Here is a 21225-nt window from a genome sequence, read left to right as displayed (position 1 = left end):
ACTGTTTGATCCGGATGATTGACAGGAGAGGTGACTTCACACCGTTCTCCTTTTTAAACAATGAAGAGAAACATGAAACAATCTCTGCAACAGTTAAACAAACACGCATTTTAGATGAAAAACTAACAAACGCACAAGTTAAAAAACACAAGATGTAGATTTTTTTTGTAAAAAAGTGAAAGGATTTTAAATGGTAAAGGTCAAATGTGAACTAATTCCCCTAATTACGTTCAGTTGAAAGTGATATTGATGGATCCAGACTTTGTGCTCAAAAAATTCAAAAAAATTAAAAATACACACGAGCATACTAAAAGAAATTCCATTTTTTTAATATTAAAATATTTATTACCTTTTCTTTATACTGAAATAGTGGTAAAAATTTAAAATCCTTTAAAAAAATTAATATTTTTTGGTGCTTTTTGATTTTTAATATTGCATTTCACAGTGTTGCAACTCGCATGAAGAAAAACGTGAAAGAAAAGTTAACAAAAGGAAGAGGCGGAAAGCTGTCCTGATATTGATCATTATTACTGAAAAAAAGATCTAGTATATTGCAAAGCTGATCTGTAATTATTTTTACATCAAAGTGATTTTTGCTTTTTAACACTGAGTTTTACTCTAGTCAAAATGAACAGCTAACTTTTTCCGCACTTTTTACTGTAATTACTGTAAATCGTCCTTAAATTTAGCTTTTTTTCTCTCAAACTTTTGAACTGGGTTAAGAAAAAAGTGACTCACAATTTGGTTTGACGTTGACATGAGATCATAACATTAAATCGACTGCAATCAGTAAATATAATCTCATTTTTCCTTTCGATTTATGGTAAATAAAGGAATAAACCTAATTTATGTCATAACTGAGGAGTCTCTTGTATCCGTACCTGTTCGTTCTGCATTATTTTTACAGAAGTTAATTTTTTTTTTCTTAAAAGCCTTTTTGGACGTGAATTGTTCATGATAGAAATCAGACTGGACATATAACCCAAGAAGTCAATAATAGCATTCTAAGGATGCAAAAACCTTAAATGATCCAAACTTTAGCGTGTCATTATTTCTGTTCTGCGACAAACCTCAAACCGGACAAAACATTTCCAATTTCAGAGCTCAAAAAGAGCAGAAAAAAGTAGGAAAAGAGGATGCTTTTGACTGTAAAGACTGTGTAATGACTAAAACATTCAAATCCCAGGACCATCTAAAGAATTTCCCAAACTATTTGTGCTGTATTGCGTTTTGCTCTGTCTTTATTTAAGTCCAGGACTGTTATTGATGATGTTTTGAGTGAGGTCATGAACATAAAGAAGAATTTCTGGACCGTGAGGGTTGGGAAAAAAATCAAACATTAAAAAAGATTACTTTTTCTTTTGTTGAGTGCAGATTTATGTCCATTTTCTACATTCTCTTTTGGCAAAAGTGGGTTACCGCTGCTCGACCTTTGGCTTTGGTCATGTCAGCTGCAGGGAACCCATTGGAGTCTTTGTTTATTATATGACTAGTATTCTTCTCTTTGTTTTCTGTATTGCAGTTATCAATTTGCTTTGTTTTTCTCGAACATTTTGAACTAGAAGCGCTTATTGTGACACAAAAGACGCAATCAGTCAGCCAAAATAAGACATAATTAATCAACTGGCCCTCAAAAATAGCACGCAATGGCTTAAATCAGGGGTCTGCAAGCTGATGCTCCGGAGCCACTCTTTTACTCTTTTACCCCTCCAAAGTGGCTCTCTGGCTGAAAAATAAGTAAATAAAAGCAATTTTCAAGAGTAAGGGTAAATTGATTATCACTGATTTAATATAGATTTATAAATTTATGGCAGAGGTTTTTTACAACCCTGCTGACATCATTGTTCACCCTACGCTTCCTCCAGAATGCACAGAATTCAATTACTTTGATAAAAAGTTTCTGATTTGTCATTGTATTCAAGGTAACAGCAGTAGTAAGTAAGTTAAAAAAAAATGGGTTACTAAAGTAGACTGGAAAGATCTTTTATTTTGAAAGGAAGTTATACAGGCTTCTGTTAATAGTAAAAAACAATTTAAATTTGTGAGAAAAAGCTTGTTTCTCTTTCTCTTTCTGTTTTTATTCATGCCATAAAGGAAGTATAATTCATATTAATTATAAAAGTAACAGTTTAATCAATACAAAGCAGTATCAAACTTTCCTAGAGGGGTAAAATAAGATTTTGTGGCTCTGACTATGTTTTGGTCAGCAAGAAAAGGATGCTTCACTATCAGATTTAGACTTTTGCTAACTATTACTTTGGATTATGGAACATGGAAATGCACTTGCATTGTTTGGGCTTATTTGACACTTTTTGGCAGTATTTTCATACCTAGAGACGTTTTTGATAATGTAGTTTTTCACTGTGTCAAAGCACGTGAATGAATCCTTTACAAACGTGAAAAAACACACATTTCACATGAAAGAAGTCAGTGTTAAGGAAGTCGGAAGCACGCTTTTTACACTTTTTACAGAATACATTTAGTTTGTGAAGCTGCCTTGATTCCTTTGTGTTGACAGAGCCGCATTTGCATACAAAAGTATGTGCACATGCAACATCAAACCCTCACTTTAAACTCCGCAAGGTTGAATTTTCTGCGCTTCTTCTTAAAGCCTGAGTTCCCGCCTTATGCAGTCACATCTTTTTCTATCTCAGTAAAAATAAGTTACCCTTTGTACATTTGTATAAAACTAAAATAAGTAAATGATGTTTGTTCAACTCAGTTTGAAGCTTAATCAATTACTTTAATATAAAATATTAGCAAAAATGTTGCAATAAGCGTCTCAATTTCAGTTATTTTTCTTCAAATGTTTCCCCCTCTGTGTTCTGTGTAGTAAAGAAAAGCCAAAACAATCACCTTTTTCTTGTAGTTTTATTGACACTTGCAGGGTTTTTGTGTGTTTGTGCTTGTGCTATTGTGCCTTTTAGGTGATGTTTTTACCTTGCTGTACTATCAGCTAAGCGGTGAAGTGAACTTCTGCCACTAATAGGATTTATGTCATGATTGCAGAACTGACGGAGCCATCTCTTTCCTCATGTTTGTCCAGTTCCGCTGTCTTTCATCACTCTTGTCTTTATGACGGAGAGACGTAAACCTTTGTAAGAAAAGAAAAAAGCCCAGATGCGTCTGGCTCCTTTCCCCTCCTCTGCTCCCGCAGGTTTTAACAGTGAATCTGAGAATAAAAGCTACAGAGAAGTTTCCCCCGGATTCACTCCTCCACACTCCCCTTCCATCCTTTCATTCACATATTTTTTCATTCGCTTTTCTCTTCCGAGCAGCAGCGAATTCATGCAAATGAACATTGGGTAAAAAAGCTTAAAGTTAATTGTATATGTTTTTATTTGCTTTTATTTTAAAAAGTAAAAAATAAAAAAGTATGATAATAATATGTGTTTTTTTAACTCCTAAACATGGTATCAAACCTCAATAATAAAAAATAAATAAATAAACAGAAGTCACAATAAGTAAACATTTAAAAATATTAATTTATAATTACTGTCTATTCGTAATAAATGGGCTTTTTTTTAGTGGAGTCTTGCTGCACTCCTTGTGACTTCCTTTAGAAACTCAAAGGTAAAGGCGTAAAACAGCAACCGAAAATGAACTTAGGTTTAAAAGAACTATCTGGCGTAAAAAGGTAACGCCCAAGTCTACCTATTCATTCACATTATTTTGCTTTAAAAGTGGATGTTTTGCAGTTAATCAATAAAACGCATCTAAATCGGCATTGCGATCTATGCAAATGCTGAGCTTGTCCTGTCAGACAGTTGCTGTCTGTCCCACATAATTATCTGTAATACATGTTAATGATGAGGTTTCCACAAACGCAGTCATATTGCGTTACAACCATCATCCACATGCACACTCATGGTCAGATGGATGAAAGATAAACAAATTAAACGTATGCCCTGATTTTATTGCTAATCTGCTCGTTTCTTAGAGATTTCTTTGCTAAATATAATTAGAATTTGTTCTCTCCGACTACCATTATAAGGTTATTATCAGCGAACTGTCTGTGTTTGAGCATGCTCACCAGTTTACTTGAAGGTTAAGGATTTCATGAATGAATAAACTGAAATATGACTGACTAGATAATGTTCACTTTAATTTATTAGCATCACAATCCACACAAAAAAATCGTGAGCAGATCATTGATGCTTTTTGTGATATGATTTTCACCCAAAGCCAGTGACTTGAAATGTCAACACTTAGAAGTTTGGTTTCATATAAATTCCTTTCATTTTTCCTATATTTTTTAAAGAATTAAACGGAAGTGTCCTGATATGAGGGAGAGTATTTGTAAAGTCTAGTTTTTATTGTTGTTTATTAATTTATGGAATCATTGCAAATATTCTAATATCAAAAGACAGAATCCATTGAGGAAACACTTTTTTTTACATTAAATTTAGTCATAATTTGGTGCCATATAAACATTTTCTTCAGTGTTGCACTTTATTTTCCCACACGGCATAAAAATAAAGTTAAAGAAAACGTAAAATTTCATGGTCATTGGGCCTAGTAAATTGAAAACTTTCAAATATCAACAGAATTCTTTGAGTTTGACTTTGCGGATTGCCTAAAAAGTCAAACGTTCTGCTACTTTCTTAGTATTTAAAACTTCAATTTCAAGCCAATTCAATTTATTTTATGAACACAGAGCAGCTTTTGTTAATTTATGGCATTTTTTTCATATTTCCTAATATCAAAAGACAGTACAGTATAAAAAGATTTTAGTTTACATTAAATTTGGTACCATATTAACATTTTCTTCAGTGTCGTTCTTTATTTTCCCACACAGCAGAAAAATAAGGTAGAGAAAACTCAAAATATTTAGGCAATAGGTTGCACTAAGTTCTACTTTTTAAAATCCAACTGAAACCCTTGAGTTTATGCTTAAAAACTCCAACGTACTGCTGCTTTCTACGTTTTTCAAATAGTGCCATAGACTTCAATGTCTTTTTCTTTTCTTTTTTTTAACATGGAGGAATCTTGAAGCGCTTCTCAGAGATGCAAAATCTATAGGAACATACAGGAAACGAACTGAAAATAAACTTAATAAAAGATAAATAAAGTGCAACAAAATGACTTGTGAAGTGTTTTTTTACCTGCTCTTGTGTTTAAATCTACATTAGGGTCTGCATCTTAATCTGAATTGTTCTCCAATCTGCCTGCACGCAGAAAAGCGTTCTTGTTGGAGTCCCTCAGCCAGTTTCTTTTTTGCAAACTACTAAAAATAAAAAATCAGTGTTAGGGTTTTGGTTGCTGTGTGCAAAGTCAAAGCAGTGTCATGATGAGGATGGCTGCACGAGCTCCAGTGCAGGGCAAAGGTTAGGACGCTGCTGGACGTGCGAGTGGTTGTGCTTGAGGTTAAATGTGTTTATGGAGGTGTTTTACGGCCAGCCAGTGACATAACAAGGAGAAAATATTTTACAGCTTAATCCGTCTTTAGTCAATGTGCTTGTGAGTGGGAGGGGCTGCATGAGGTAGTGTTGGTGGTGGAGGGGGGGGTTTAGAGGGTTCCCTGAACCTCGTCGTTTGTGGCCGCCTTCCTTCCTGTTTCGTTCTGTCTCACTTCCTGTCAGCTGACTCAGCTGGAGAATCTTGAGCTGTTAAAAACATCTACGCTTTGCCATTTTCTCACTGACACAGAAAAAAAATATAAAAAAATACTTTTTGCCGACAGATTGACATGGATACTGGTATAAAAATATACACTTTAGGCAAATATTACATTTTTATTGAGAATACTAGTACCTTTTCTATGTTTACCAATGAATTGTGCATCCAAAAGACACACAGTATTTAAAAAATATTAGTGTTGTTTCCAATTTTTAATACTAAAACATAAAAGTTTTAGAAATGGGGAACTGTATGTGTTTTTTGAGAATCCTATGAATGTAAAAAAAATATATATATATATATAAAAATAGATGTGCGCAGAAACCAGACAAGAAGCGAATGAAAAAAAAAGCCAGAGGAACAAGACGGGACAACAAAGTTATAGGCGTCTGGTAAGAACAGCAGATGCAGAACGATAGAGGGGACGGGCAAAGAGGCGGAAAGACGAACAGAGATGGAGGAAGGGGGCAAAAAAAGAGAGATAAAGATAGCTGAAAAGGAGGGAGATCCGTCATCGTTTGTTTCCTCAGGATGTGGTTACCACGACGATGCTGAGGCAGTCAGGCAACATCACTATCTGCTGGTCCTCTTTGACACCTGCAACAGCGTGTGACCGTGAAAGTTGGTGTGTGTGCGTTTGTCTGTGTGGTTGTTTTTGAGAGAGAAAAAAAAAGGTCCTGGGTGCATTTAATGGTGTCGAGAGATGTAGCTGCTGGGTGTGCGAAGACGGAGACGCACACGCAGAAAAAATAAGAAGGAGAGGTCGAAAATCACTCCTGGGGAGCTGAAGAGTCAGAAGAAAGAAGGATGAAGAGAATCAATAGAAAAGGGATGAGTAGAAAACTCCATCAACAAAGGAAGAATGCATGCCAAAAGGAGCTCGAGTGCCAAGGACGGGTAAAGAGAAAAACCTCAAGAGTATACAGTGTATCTGCCGCTTCATCTCGTCTTACTTGGTTCTTTCTCTGTCTGACTCACTGAGTGTCCTATTTCAAACAACACGTGGTTTTAAAAGAGAACCAAGAAAAATTAAGAAAGATGTCTGGATATAACACCATGCTTTTTGAATATTTGTTTTTTTTATTCTATTGAGAAAACCTGACTTTATTTTTTGAGTTTGTTTAAAAAAAACTGTAAGAGTTAGTTTTGGCAATGGAGTGGAGTAAGCGATCATATCTCTGTATGTTCTTCATAAATGTACTCACGTGTTCTCTATGGTACACAAATTTACAGTAATTATTAAAACACGCTTGTTTTCTTATTTCATACTACGTAAGTGAACAAATCAAAGCGTCTTCTTTTCCTTCTTCTTAACAACATTTAGGAATGTAATTTGGGAGCAACAATTTTATAACCTAAATTTTAAGGTTTTTAAATTTGCTTATTAATAGGATCTGCTGTTTTAAATTGGATCGTGAAAGCAGGTATGTCATTGTATGACGACATTTGCTTATTACTCAAGGTTTGCCCACCAAGGACCTTTACTGGAGCCTCTTTTAGTTGGGTTTGGCCGTCAAAGTGATTCAGTAACACAGTTACAGTTTTTTGCAACACTATTCTGCGCTTGCCAAAAATACCTTCAAAATTTTAATTGCTGCTTATCTAAAGCTGTAATATGGGTTTTTTAATTGGCCAAAAAGGTATTTGTGAATATTTGTTCTCATAAAAAACCCTCTGAGTGTACTTACTAAAGAGGGACCATAATAGATAGTGGGTACACGGAATGAAGTCATAAAATTGGTCTAGAGTATAAGGATGAGAACTCATAAGGCTTTTACCTCTTTTCCCTCCCTTTCAGATATTTCTTGCATTTGTTGTCGTTTTCCTATCTTTTCCTTTAAAGTACAAGTCCAAAATGTAATTTCATCATCATTATCATGATTACTGATATTTGGCTCGTCTAGGACTCTATCATGGGTACGTCGGAGAACTGAGTCCATTCTACATGGTTCACCCTGTGAATGTAAATGACTAGTTAAAATAAATTAAAGCATTTGATGATTTAAATCACTCATTTTATTTACCGATCAGTTAAATTCCTTTTTTTGGAAAAAAGTTTCAAATTAAACAGATTTTATGGGCTGCAGGGTGGCGTAGTGGGCAGCGCTCTCGTCTCACGGGGAGGAGGCCCTGGTTCCAACCCCATTTGGGTTCTGTTTGTGGAGTTTGCATGTTCTCCTGCCCGTGCGTAGGTTTCTCCGGTTTCCTCTCACACTCCAAAAACATGCTTCATAGGTTAATTGGTGACTCGAAATTGTCCCTATAGGTGAGATAGGTCACCGGTGCCAGTGTGGTTTTATTAACTCACACATATATATATAATTTATTTATGTTGGATTTGTAAAAGTTGAATGACTATTTATTTGTAAATTTTAACTCCTCATAATAGTTTCTTTGGTAAAATTGTGTTGTCTTCCATCAGTTTGTGTTGGTTTAATTTTTGTGGTTTAGTTTTTACTGATATTATTCCAAATTGCAGACATATGTTCCTTACTTTGAACATTTGACCTACTTCTGTGTCCTCCAGGCTCTCTAGCAACAGCAGGCGCGCCATCATGGAGGATTGCTCTTCCCCGACACCCTTCTTAAACCTCCAGCACCACCGCCACCTGCCACCCTTTCCTCTCATCCTAACCAGCTGCCAAAGCTCGGACGTGGGCTACTCGACCTCCCAGTCCGGCCCGGATTCTCTGGAGCAATACAGACATAAAGGAGAAGAATCCACAGCCTCTTTCTTGCCCTCAAACGGCCCGTCTGTGCTGAGAAAAGGAAGCAGCAGCAGCGACAGAGCCTTCCTAAGCACTAGCGCGGGCAGTCTAAATGGCGACACCAGTTTAGGAGAAGCTTTTGACGGGGATGACAGGTTGAGCAGTAGCTTGGTGGACTCTTGGTTTGGTAAAAAGGAAATGTGGGAGGGCAGGGAGAGCTTTGACAGGGCCGCAGAGGATTTTAATGACAGGAGTGATTGCTACAGAAACACAAATGATGCTTTTTACACGCTGAGCTGTTCCTCTGAGGACAGCGACAGATGCAGGATCAGAACAAACTATGACAACTATGAGACAGGTGATGAACGGGAGGCTAACATGAGCGTGTTCACAAAACAAACTGTGTCCTTCAGCAGAGCCAGCAGCACAGGAGGCTTCAATGACAAGGCCGAGTATTGTCGGGAAGATTCCAGAGTGAGTGATAATTATCTTGGAGGAGAGGATGATTTCGGGTCCAGCTGTGGGTCGGGCGAAGATCAGTTTCAACCTGCAGAAGCAGACGGGCCTTGGCTTAACATGTCCCCCACCAGTCAGGCAGAAGAAAAGTGGAGAGTGGCTGCAGACGGCCACCTGGCTGCAGGCCACGCTCCACAAACTGCTGGTGTGAGCAGCAGGACGTTCACCCAGAAACTGGACTCTTTCTCCAAGGCTTTTCTGTCCCAACGAAAGAGAAGATTCCCCACTCACTCCTCAGGACGGGTTTGGGAGTTCGGGGTAGGGAGAGGGGAAACTTCTGAATCAGTCCAGTCAAGACAAAGCTGCGCTTTTGACTCAAACACCTACCAGCTCCCTTCCACATCGCCCTCCTACTCCTCTCTTTTATCTTACCCATCTCCTCCCACGTCGTCTCACCTCATGTGTTCGGTTCTCAGCCCTCCTCCAACTCCCTTACCCCCTCCTTCTATCTCACCCTCCAAAATGGACTCCCCCAGCACACAGGGAGTCAGCGGTCCCCCTCTGGGAGGAGACTCTCTTGGTGGACTTCAGTTCTTCCCATCCCGCGTTCACTCTCTGCCCTCCGTCCAGTCTGGGATGATCTGGAAGTCTCCACTGTTGTCCTACTGCTTTCCACAGACGTCAGGTGACCCCAACAACAACGAATGCGGCCTTAAGTCCCACAACCAAGATGACAGCAGCAAGCCAACTGGTAAGTGTTTTTATGAATGAAACATCATACAACAAGAAGAACCCCCCCCAAATATATTTATTTTTCTTCAAAGGAACCATGTTTTACTCCCTGAAACAACCACAGGTTAACACCCACATGTAAATTTACGGGACATGTGGGTTTTTATCACTGAGATTATGAAGTTTCCCATTCCTCACATGCAAATGACTGTTTCATTTCACACATTTTTGTAGTTTGAAATGTTTTTCTACCCTCCAACACTTTAAAGTTATGTCAAAAGTAAAAAAAATGTATTTATTATTGTTTGTATTTCTACTGGAATCAAACTACAACTGGTGGATACAAACTAGAAATTGTCTTTTAAATTTCATTACTGAGTTGATTCTCGTCTTTCACCAGCCGTGTGTGACATTCCCCATGCCCGCAAGTCGACGTCCCTCACCCCGTCCTCCCATCTTCTGTCCTCCTCCTCCTCCAAAGCGGCCTGCCTCACTGGCGGTCCATCCCTGCTTCCCTCCTCTCATCTTCCTCTTGGCTCATCCCTGTTCTCCGCAAAGCATCTCCAAGTTGTAGAAAGGACAGCACCTTTCAAAGTGAACCAGAACACCAAGAGTGACTCCACAAGTCTGAAGGGATCACACCTACAGGTACAACATTTTCACAGCCGTCAGAATTTTTATGTAATTTATGCGATCATCTGTAATCTAAGCTTTTAAAAAAATACATTTAAAAAGTATCAAAAGTCTTTAGTTATGAGCAACCCATATAAAGGTCAAAAGTGAGAGTTAAAGACCCACTCAGATGAAAATTGTGTTTTTGGTGTTTTTAACATGTTCTTGTGGCATTTTTCTGACGATGGAGGACATATATAAAGAAAATAAGATTTAAATGGCATTTCTGAGGATTTCTTTATTCAAATCATTGTGAATCAGGAGCTGATGTAAATGCTGTTTAAAAAGTTTGTGCTAGAAAAAACACTGGGCGGGCCACAAGCTTCCTGCTCCGCTCCATTTGAAACTGTACGGCTGTATGGTTCCATCGTTTCTCGCCGTTTTTGTTTTTACCGGTAATTGGAGCTTTGGGGGTGTGAGGAGCTAGCGGGAGAGCGTGTAAACACAGAGCTCTAAGAAACGAGCAGGGAAGGATTGGGCTTACTCAACAGTCCCCCCCACAACTCAGAGGGGAATTTCTAATCAACTCCTGCTGCTCTGGAGAAACTATGTTCTAGAAAACACACCGGTTTTTTTATTTAATTTTGGCTTAAAACGGCATGACTATAATTAAAAGACCATAATAGATCAATAGATGATTGGAGAGGGTCTACGGTTGGGTACAACAAAACACCAATTAACCACAGTTTGAGTTGACTTAAGTACATTCATTTCTTTATTCCCTGCTTCTGAGTATTCCCAACACAGCAAAATTATAAAGAACTCAGTTGATAGAATATATAAATGATATAAAAAACCTTGTTTATAAATAGTGTGTATTTATATAATGCTGTACTACCTGCTTAGAAGACCCAAAGTGCTTTACAGTCACAGTCCCTTCATCCAATCACACAAACTAGTGGCCTGACATTGGCACCAACCTATAACCACCACGAGCAATGTGGGGTTCAGTGTCTTGCCCAAGGACACTTCGACGCATAAGAAGGAAGGGCGGGATTGGAACCTGCTATCGTCTGATCAGAAAAAATTAAATCAACGTTGACATTTTTTTTAAAGTTATGTTTTTGTGGTTTTGTTTTTGTTGTCCATTTGCTATTCTGGGGAACAAGTCAGAGCCAAACGCTTCTTTAAATTTAAACGATTTGAGGTACTTATTTGTACAACCGTTGGTTACGAACTTATGTGGCTCTTTAGACGACAGAAGCTCAACTTTGCAAGGAAGGAGGAAGAAGTGACTATGAAAGGAGACATGGTGGGCGGACACCCGAATGCTTGTTTGTCAAGAATTTGTGTTTTCTCCAACTTTATGAAACATTTAAAAACCACACAGGCTGTACCTGTTTTTATTTTTAGATACTGTGAGCAGAGTCAGAGCGGAAATTAGACAGACTTGGAGTAGTGTGTGAGCTTGTATCTGGGATTTATTTCAGCTGCCATTGCTTATTTAGAGAGCTGTGAAGATGTTCCTGAGATGTGCTTTAAATACCACAGTTTGGAAACTTAAAATCCTTAAAATTTCCATTTTTTTCTCAGATTTTGACCAAAGTTTAGAGTGATATGAGACTGAAGTTTTATTTTTCCGCATGCATGCAGCAACAGGCCACTTCAAACTACAATGGAGCTCCATTTCCAAGTAACCTTCACCCCAAAAGGTCCCAAAAAAGGGGTTGCTACACTCCTCGACCTCTCCTCAATCCACTCCGCAGAGGAACAGGGCTCTACTCCTCCCTCCCACCTCTCCATCACATGGAAGCTGAAGCAGCGCATGAGGAGGAGGAGGCGTGGGATGAGTTACCGTAAGTTAAAAAAGTTGCCCTCAGAAGGTGTTTTGATGGCAGACTGGTATCTGACTTTTGCCTCTTCTCAGACGCATCAACGTGGGTCCTGACTTCCAGGCAGATCTTCCTCTTTGCCACGTGGATGATGGATTGTCCGGTGTGTGGTTCCTGGAGGAAGCCCCGCCCAGGGAACAGTTGCTGTGGAAACCATGGGATGAGTTGCAGGAGAGCACACACCTACAAGACCAAGGTAAATGACACGAAGAGGCTAGAAAGTTCATATTTTGCCTCCACAGAGTAGAAAATCTTAGTGTCCCTGTCTGCTTTGTGTGTTTGTCGTTCTCAGTGGAGAAGCTGTTGTCCGTGTGTAGTTCCAGCTGTCTACCAGGAGGAGGCAGTAACACAGAGCTGGCTCTGCACTGTCTGCACTATTGTCAGGGCAACACAATGGTGAGAACTGATGCCACTGGTGGTCATTCCAGCCTCCCATTCAGTGATTTCATTCATATTCTTTATTCCTCCACACATCATGACGTACTTCCAAGCATCCCCTACTCACCCACTCATTCTTTCTGACTTTCTTCTCTGTTTTGTTTTATTTCTTTCTGCATCTTCAGCACCATTGCATGCCTCATCTGTTTTGTTCTCTCCGTCCTCCATCATTCCCCTGTATTGCAGGCCACTCTGGAGATGTTGCTGTTCTCGCAGCACTCGCCAGCAGGAGACTACCATTATTCAGGTAACCTGTGGCCTCATCTGCTTCAGTCTTTTGTGGGGCTACCTATGTTTTAAAGAAAAACTGAACGTTTCTGATCTCAAATTTGAAGCATATACTACCTTTGATACATTTCAGTGTACCAGTATTTTAAATACCCACTCTGATCATCTTTTGATCTATGTTAAAAATGTTCCCAGAGGTCTTTTGATTATGGTTATGCAGTTTTTAGTAAAAAAACCAACCAAACAAAAAAAACTGTGTTGTTTTCTAGGACATAGTTTCTGCAGAGCAGCAGTAGCTCAATATAAATTCACGTCTGTGTTGTAGATGGGACCCTCAACTGAGAGTTGTTTATGTGCTCTCTTGCTATTTCACATCCCCTTACAACCCCAACCTAACATTAACCGGTGCAACAAAAATGGCGAGCAATATTGGAGCTATCCAGCCGCACAGATTCCAGCTCAGACGAGGAAAACAAAGATGTTCATGGATCTATTTGTCTACAAGTCATTAGAATGCCGCCCAACATATTTTCTACGTCACAAATAGGATCGTTTTCAAATTTTTTGTAAGCTTCTGATTCAAGATTTGGATAAAGAAATGCTTGATTTTCTTTATTGTTATCATCAGAAAAACACCACAAGAACATGTTAAAAACACAGTTTTTATTGGAGTGGGTCTTTATGCATAAATACATTTTTTATAAATAAAACAAAACAAAACAAGAATAAGCTAACTCCATTCTAAAAGCACAATAGAAATCTCTGTAGAAGCGAGTTTTCTTTTTTTCTTCCTCAAACACATTCAATCCTCTTGGTCATTTAAATCACACAACAAAGCAGACATTGTTCTGCACCACAGAGTTCACTCAGATTTGTGTTTCAGGGTCCAGACACACATTTGCAGCCTCTGACAACAGCTTGAGAGTGGTCAGATGTATTTCATTCCTGGCATGTTCCAGAACCCCTTTTTTCAACCCTTGAAGCTTTCAATCTCTCCTTGTTTCCAAAAGAAACAGCAGCCTGACACATACCTGCTGAGCAAAGAAAAACATGCTAAATTCAACAACTTTTTACCACACAAACACAGGGTATCAAATGGGAACTTCTTTCGGACCTGAACACATTTGGTGGGAACTCATAGACCCATCTCTTTGCATCACAGCAGGTCATGCATGACACTCTGAGTGGTATGTATTTCTATTGTTTCACATGACCTCAAGCCCCTCCCCCTTCTCTGTCTCTGCAGGTTGTGATTTTTGGACCGACGCTGAAAAGAGTCTCTTCACCGCAGCTCTTGAGACACACGGAAAGGACTTTGCACTCATAGAGAAGACGGTAAAAAAGTGCTCTGCTTTAACCATAATTCATGAAACATCCATTAAACAATTTTGTTATGTCCTAGAAGTACCCCAAAAACTTCTGCTGTACAATGTTTCATTGTTTGGACATTTTTGAGCATGAAGCCGTATCAAATAAAAGACACATTTTCTTGTAGCATTTTTCTGACAATGGAAAAAAAAACATATTGAGAAAATTAAGCTTAAAATTGTATTTCTGAATATTTCTTTTTTCAAATCATTGAGAATCAGGAGCAGACAAAAAAATGCAGTTTAAAAAAGATCATAATTATTGTGTAGAAAATAAGCTTGGCAGGCCACAAGCTCCCGCCCACAACTCAGAGCCGAATATCTAATGAACTATTGCCGCTCTGGAGAGACTATGTCCTAGAAAACAATACAGGTTTATTGATTTTAAACAAGAAACGTCATAATCATAAGTAAAGGATCACTGGGAATGCTTCTACTGTAAATCAAAAGCTGATCAGAGTGGGACTTTAATGTTAGGAAATGCAAAGACTGCACAATGTGTGTTGTTTGGATGTGATGACACACGATCTGAATGCTGCTGTGTGTTGCAGGTGAGAACTAAGACTGTGGCTCAGTGCGTCGAGTTTTACTACCTTGGGAAGAAGCTTGTGGACAAGCAGAGGAAGCAGAAAGAGGCTGAGTGCAGAAATGCAGAGGTGGAGCTTCAAAAAAGTGTAAGAGTCAAGTTGGGAATTTTGAACTTTACTTTGGTTCTTAAAATGTCACATTTTTACTACTTTTCCTCAATGATCAACATTAAACAAAAAGGACTGGGCTAAGGCATCTTGCTTATCAAAGCCCATCCAAAAAAACAAAGATCCATGGAAACAAAGCTTAACATCAAGTTGACAAATATGCCACAATCATACAATCATATTACTTGTAGCCCCCCTCCAATGAAAATCATGTTTTTTGAGTTTTTGACATCCATTTTTCATATGAAAGAGAACAAATGTCATAAGAAATCAGTTCATTTTTGCATTTCTGAGTATTTCTCCTTTTAAATCGCTGTCAATCAAACTGTAGCAAAGATGCTCGATTTGAATTAATGAGCTTTTGTGATGTCACAAAGCCCCAGGAGTGCATGCGCATTGCGCAAGCTCAGGCGCGGGAGAACAAAAGATGGCACATTGTTGACGACATACATTTTAAGTTCCTCCAAGGCTGGATTTTGTTGTTGGTCGCACATATTTGAAATTAAACTTAAACTCCCAAATGTGTTCTCCGGATTTGTGTTCTCGCTCTGACTGAGTTTGAAGCCTTGCTGTCTCAAATAAACCAGAAAGGGTTAAAATAAAAACAAAAATACAATCAGGGGACTTTTTTTTTTTATTGCCTTGATGAAAACAAGAAAAAGATCCCAAAGTTCAGAAGACCCAAGCGGGCTGGCTCCCCATACCGCAGCGGGTCTCTGTCTGGCCGCCAGCTCGCCTCCCGGGAGCCGGCATAGTGATCGCAATCACTCCAGCTCCATCGGCCCAGTGACAGACTGTCCAGGGTGTACCCACCTTCGCCAAACAGCAGCAGGGATGGGTACCGTTGGTCAATTTGGTTCAGACGGGTACTAAATCATGTCACTGAAATCGTGCTGCTGCCCGACCTTTGCACCACGCCTGTTGGTTAAATTGCACCAAATCGCACCTCAGATTGCGTCTGTACCATTGACTTAACATTTAACCGTTCGCCTCTGCCGCGTGAATCGTTCTTGGTGTAACTGCAACCCTTAAACCTAAACTTAACCCTTCCTCTGGGTCTGTGCGGCCAACAAAAAGTTCAACACTGGCTGCACATGTTTTTAAAACTACATGCAAATAGTCACTTTCTTTATGGAATTTGATTTTATTTGCTCTGAAAGATAATTCAACGATCTGCATGTGCTAGCATCAAATCAGTTCTGAGCCACAGCTAGTGCTGCTAACTGGTGCAATGTAGCCTAATTTGTGACGTAATTCAAATCATTTTTCATTGGTTTCTCTTCATTTGGAAATTAGATGTTTTACTTGATTTTTTATAAATCATCCAGGATTTCATTCTCAGAACAGTGGATTCATAAATAATCTTTATGAAATCTTCATAAAGTGATCGTAACCCTTGTGCTATCCTAGGCACTTTAACATTGGGAGTTGGGTCATCTAGACCCACTAGACAGTGCGCTGAACCTTTTTTCTTCAATGATTTGTGATCTTCACTGGTGTCCATGGATTCCATGAAATCTTTCCACCTTTATCCACCTTTGTCATGGCAGGAATAACATGTCCGTGTAAGGGTGGGGTCATCTAAGATAGCACAAGGGTTAATCACAAGGTTTTTACTTCAGCATTTGCATCAGAATTGCTGTTTAAATCCAGGGCACTAAATAGTCTCGCACTATTTGAGTATGAAGTAGAGAGGGAATTCTGTCATAGCCAGAAATGGAATATTTTTGGAACAATTGAGTGTATGAATCTTTATGAATGGCTGCCATTTTTTTTTTTTTTTCATGGCAAACGTGTTTTTCTGAAAGAGGAGATCCTGAGGTACATCTTTGGCCAATTTGGTACAAAATGTAACATTTGTCTGGAATATCAACGTAACAGGCTCTGCTATAATTGTTTTTACAGTTCTAACTCATTTAAGGTCTTCCAGCAACAGCAGGACTTTAACGTTTATTCACACTCTGCATGATTCAGACATTAAAATATATCTGCACTCTCACTCTCAAGGGCAAACTACTTTTAAAGGCACCAAACAAAACTTCCAATATTCTTATACACACAGTTCCACAAATGGTATTTAATAAAAAAAAACGGTTTGTGGATTTACAACATTATATATTATTTGAATTGCACTTTCTTAGTGTTTCATTATTGGATCAATATTTGTTTTGTATATATTTCTCCAAATTTCACTGGAGGTATGGTAGAATTGTTGCTGAATATAGAATATGCAGTGTTCAATTCATTGAATTGCCTCCAACAAAATGACTCCAGTGTGCCAGTGTGGCTTCTTTTAAGCAATAGTTTATTCTTGCTCAGAGCATTAGTGGAAGACATGTAGATCTGCCTTGGAATGCAGCTCAACAAGTTGTTTCAAGCTTAATAGGCACTCTTGTTTTTGCAGGTGACGCCCGTTTCTCAGCCAGTGAACAGGCAGTTTGGTCTGGAGGAGGTTGTTCCCATCCCCTCACTGGCCAGCTTCTTTCCCTGCAAGCTGTGTGGAAAGTGAGTAATATTTAAAGAGGTCCTCTTCTAAGCTGTAGCGAAAGCAAACACATGGTTTGGATTAGACGGATTTCCCTTCATTTCTTCTGGCTTTCTTTCCTCGCTGCAGGATGTTTTATAAAATCAAATCCCGTAACGCTCACATGAAGATCCACCGCCAGCCTCAAGAGGACTGGACCGACCGGCGACTTCAGCACGAGATCCTCACCCAACGTCTGGCCCTCAGCCGTCCCGCCAGCCTCATGCCCAACCCAGCCGCCAATCTGCTCCCATCTCAAACCGCAACACTGACTTTTTCCTCCTCTGGCCTTGTGTCAAACAGAAAAAAAACTGAAAATCTCCACAACTCTGTAACCGATGGCAACCCCATCGCCTCTGGCAATGCCAGCATCCCAGGTCCCAACACTCCTGTAAATTACAGCAACATTGCTCCTTCGACCTCCCACATCATCACCATCAATAATATTGACAGCAGTGACACAAACCGGAGGGAGGCGTCCAGCTTCTTACCCTTCCACCAGTCATGGAGCTCCTTCGGGCACCTGCCAGACCTTTCAACTTTCTACTGCATCCCAGAGGGAAAGGACGATTTGGGAGCAGCAACAGTAGAGGGAAAAGAGCCGCTCAGCTGGCAGTAACGTCCAACTTTCTGTGAAGCATTAGGAACACAGGTCTGATGCAGGAACTCTGTTTCAAACTATTTTTTTAAAATTAAACTTCAGTTTTTGCTAATTTTATATTTTAATGAGCATATTTTGTTTTGTTGTAAGTTTTGTACCTAGATGTTTCAGATATTTAAATGTTTATTTGACATTCAAATAAAACACTTTGTCCCTGTGTTTTTTGATGATTCTGTTGGAAAGGATTGAATAGACTAGATGTAACATGCTTCAGTGCTGCTACCGTCTCTTTATTACACATCTAGCCCAAATGTTTAACCGCAGAACTGATCAAACAGCAACACGTCTGACGAGTTAGAATTCTTGTTACATTCTATTCATTTTTAATTATCTTAGATATTAGGGTGTGAATATTTAACCCTTGTGCTATCTTAGATGACCCCACCCTTACATTGACGTGTTCTCCCTACCATGACAAAGGTGGATAAAGGTGGAAAGATTTCATGTAATCCATGGACACCAGTGAAGATCACAAATAATTGAAGAAAAAAGGTTTAGCGCACTGTCTAGTGGGTCTAGATGACCCAACTCCCAATGTTAAAGTGCCTAGGATAGTAGGGTAATAGGGTTAAACAGCGTCTCCCTAAGACTGAGCAGCATCTGCTACATAAAAGGCAGAAACACACAGTTTGCTAAAAGTTTTTTGTATAACACCATAATGGGCTAATATTGACCTTAGAAGCATTTCCTCACTTAAAGCTGACTGAGCAACCAGAACTGCCCAGTTAATAGTTAACTAATGTAAAAAGTGAGGAGAGAAAAATATTATAGATACTTATATTAAAGACCAATTCCATTTTAAAATGTGTTTTAACCTGTTCTTGGGTGGGGCACAAGCTCCCTGCTCCGCTCCATTCTGATGCATCCACTTGCAGACAAATAGCTTCATGTGCGTCTTTGCTTTCCTCATCCAAGCTGACATCTGGATCAAAACTGTATGGCTGCATAGCCCCAATATTGCTCGCCATTTATGTTGCACTGGTAATGTTAGGTTGGGGTTATGAGGGGCTGTAAGCTAGCGGATGAGTGTGTAATCACAGAGCTCTCAGCAATGGGGAGGGAAAGGGGGACAGGGTTGTTCTGCCCCTCCAGATATGAATTTCTAATGAACTACAGTAACCATGTCCTAGAAAACGACACAGATTTTTTACATTTTAGCTAACATACAAACAATGTTTTAGTTTGTATGTTCATTTTGGGTGGCAGCAATTACAGCAACCAAAATAACAAAAATATATATATTTTTTTTAATTAACAAACAAACAAACAACAGATGCCAAATTTGACCCTACAGTTTTTTCAAGGGTTAAAAGACTGCCAGAGTATGTGGCTACTCTTTGATCTTTCATATTCCTGAGAGTAACCCTGATAACTGTGTTTGCATAATTGTGAAATTCATAATCGAACGTATGATTATCTATCTGTACTGATGCATGCAGTTGCCTTCACCTTGAGTGACCCCCCCCCCCCCCCACCACCACCAAATATAGTTAAATATTTTTTTTACCTGCAAAAGTCAATGCTTAAATCTGCGTACATGTGGGGGTTCAGGTTGAGGAGGGCACCCCAGGTAAAATTGGCCTTAAAAGTGGTTTTCCCTGTTAAACACCCACTGACAAAAGTCCACAGTTTGACTGCCCTCCTTTCAGTCTGGTTTTGAACACTACCCTTTTAGCAACTGTCTGCAGTTGAGAAATGTGCTTAATCAAGTGCAGATGAGCAGCAGAGGGTTGCAGAACCTAACACCTACTCAGATTTTTGCATTTTTTGGATTCTATTAAGCCACTCTCTTGAATTATAATTTAAAAAAAAAACTTTTACAACTCAGGTTACAACCCCCACAAGATAATCAAATACCTTTAGACTTCATTAACATTTTTTGTCATTTCATCCTCTAAAAAGATATTCTTCTTCTGGGAGACATGGCTTTTTTTTTAGTTTAAAACATTTTATATTATTAGAAAAAGTTTTTAAAAAAATAAAGGACATTCTCTGTAATGTAATTTGTCCTGTGTGACTGGATTATTCTGTTATGTTTAAGTAATTTAACTTTTAGCCACATGTTACAAACCCTGGCCAGTCTTCATCGGCTCCAGAATAAACCAGAACTAATTTAAAGTCCTTTACAGCTAAGGAGGTTTTGCAGAGTTCTCTTAGCCTTTTCTGTGTATCACAGGATTGTTAAGATTAAGGCATAGAGGCCCACTGTTCACCTGACAAAGCAGCACTACAAAGAACCAGTTTCTGCATCCGTAATCAAATCTTGTCCTTTTCAGATAAAGGATTCCCTCCTCTCCTTTCACACAGTGTAAACTCTTTTCTTGGGATCACATTTCTTTTCTTCTTTTTTTTCTAGTTTTCCATAATGACCTATCATTTTAGCTGATACTGGGCTTCTAGCAATAATAATAGATCCTTTACAAATGTATGCTTTTAACAATTTTCATGAGAAATGGTTACCTCATAAATTCTTGATTTTCTTGAAGACGTTGAATCTAAAAGTCTAATGAAGCAAAGACAAGTCAGGAAGTGTATTTGATCTGGACTGGAAGACTGAGTCTTCCGCAGTAATAATAATTGGAGAACTGGCTACTTTAATCCTGATTGTGCTTGGAAAAATGTAATTGTACACTGTAAAAATGTGACTCCAATGTGTGTAAAATCAACTGTCAAACATGGAAGAAGAAGTGTAGTGGTATGGAGCTGTTTTGCTTCAGGGTCGGCAACTTTTACAGAGGAAGATGCGCTCTAAATAGACACTGCTACCTCAGCTTTCTGCAGTGCCAAGATGAAATGTAAGTCCAAACCATTGACTGTATATGAGAAGTGGACTGAGTGGTCCCTTCCCCCAGGCATTCCAAAGAGGAAGTACCCGCTGGCTTCAAGAAGCCAAAATCCAAAGTCTTCAATTGATAAATAAACAGCTATTACATTCCTTTTTTCAGAACTTTTTTTTGTTGTTGCTACTTTTTAAGTCCTATTTTTTTCATATTTTTTCTGTAGTGAAAGTTAAGGGAACTCTCCAAAACCTCCTTAGCTGTAAAGGACTTTGAATTAGTTCTGGTTTATTCTGGAGCTGATGAAGACTGGCCAGAGAGCAAGTGATAGGAGTATGGACATTTAACAAGCTCACTCCTGACTGGCTTGCAAAAGAAACGATTACTCAAACAGATTCGGACCAATCATAGCTTTCTGACGACATGTGACATTCATTTTGTGAAAAAAGTGTGACTGAGCCACACGAAAAAAAAAACAAAAAACGAACAACAAGCAAAAAAGCACATTTAACCCTT

General features: G+C 38.9%; 1 protein-coding gene across 3 annotated transcripts in view; it reads left to right on the top strand.

Annotated features, from left to right (window-relative positions):
- The window catches only part of LOC105356389, a 42946-nt gene extending 24855 nt beyond the window's left edge, over positions 1–18091 (top strand). For 2 of the 3 annotated variants that reach the window (XM_020711621.2, XM_011487396.3), the window contains 10 exons: positions 8147–9534; positions 9916–10163; positions 11781–11983; positions 12055–12215; positions 12312–12415; positions 12644–12704; positions 13932–14020; positions 14604–14726; positions 17152–17252; positions 17362–18091. In XM_020711621.2, the coding sequence (XP_020567280.1) occupies positions 8175–9534; positions 9916–10163; positions 11781–11983; positions 12055–12215; positions 12312–12415; positions 12644–12704; positions 13932–14020; positions 14604–14726; positions 17152–17252; positions 17362–17890 (2979 nt within the window). In that variant the 5' untranslated portion in view covers positions 8147–8174 and the 3' untranslated portion in view covers positions 17891–18091. Of the gene's footprint in view, positions 1–5907; positions 6517–8146; positions 9535–9915; positions 10164–11780; positions 11984–12054; positions 12216–12311; positions 12416–12643; positions 12705–13931; positions 14021–14603; positions 14727–17151; positions 17253–17361 lie in introns of those variants that run through there. The other variant, XM_011487395.3, reaches the window with a different exon arrangement.
- Positions 18092–21225: the final 3134 nt, after the last annotated feature.

Source organism: Oryzias latipes, chromosome 18 (assembly GCF_002234675.1).
Source record: "Oryzias latipes chromosome 18, ASM223467v1".
In the NCBI taxonomy this organism is placed as follows: Eukaryota; Metazoa; Chordata; class Actinopteri; order Beloniformes; family Adrianichthyidae; genus Oryzias; species Oryzias latipes.
Note: the sequence above shows the minus strand (reverse complement) of the source record. Positions and strands in the feature narration are given on the sequence as shown.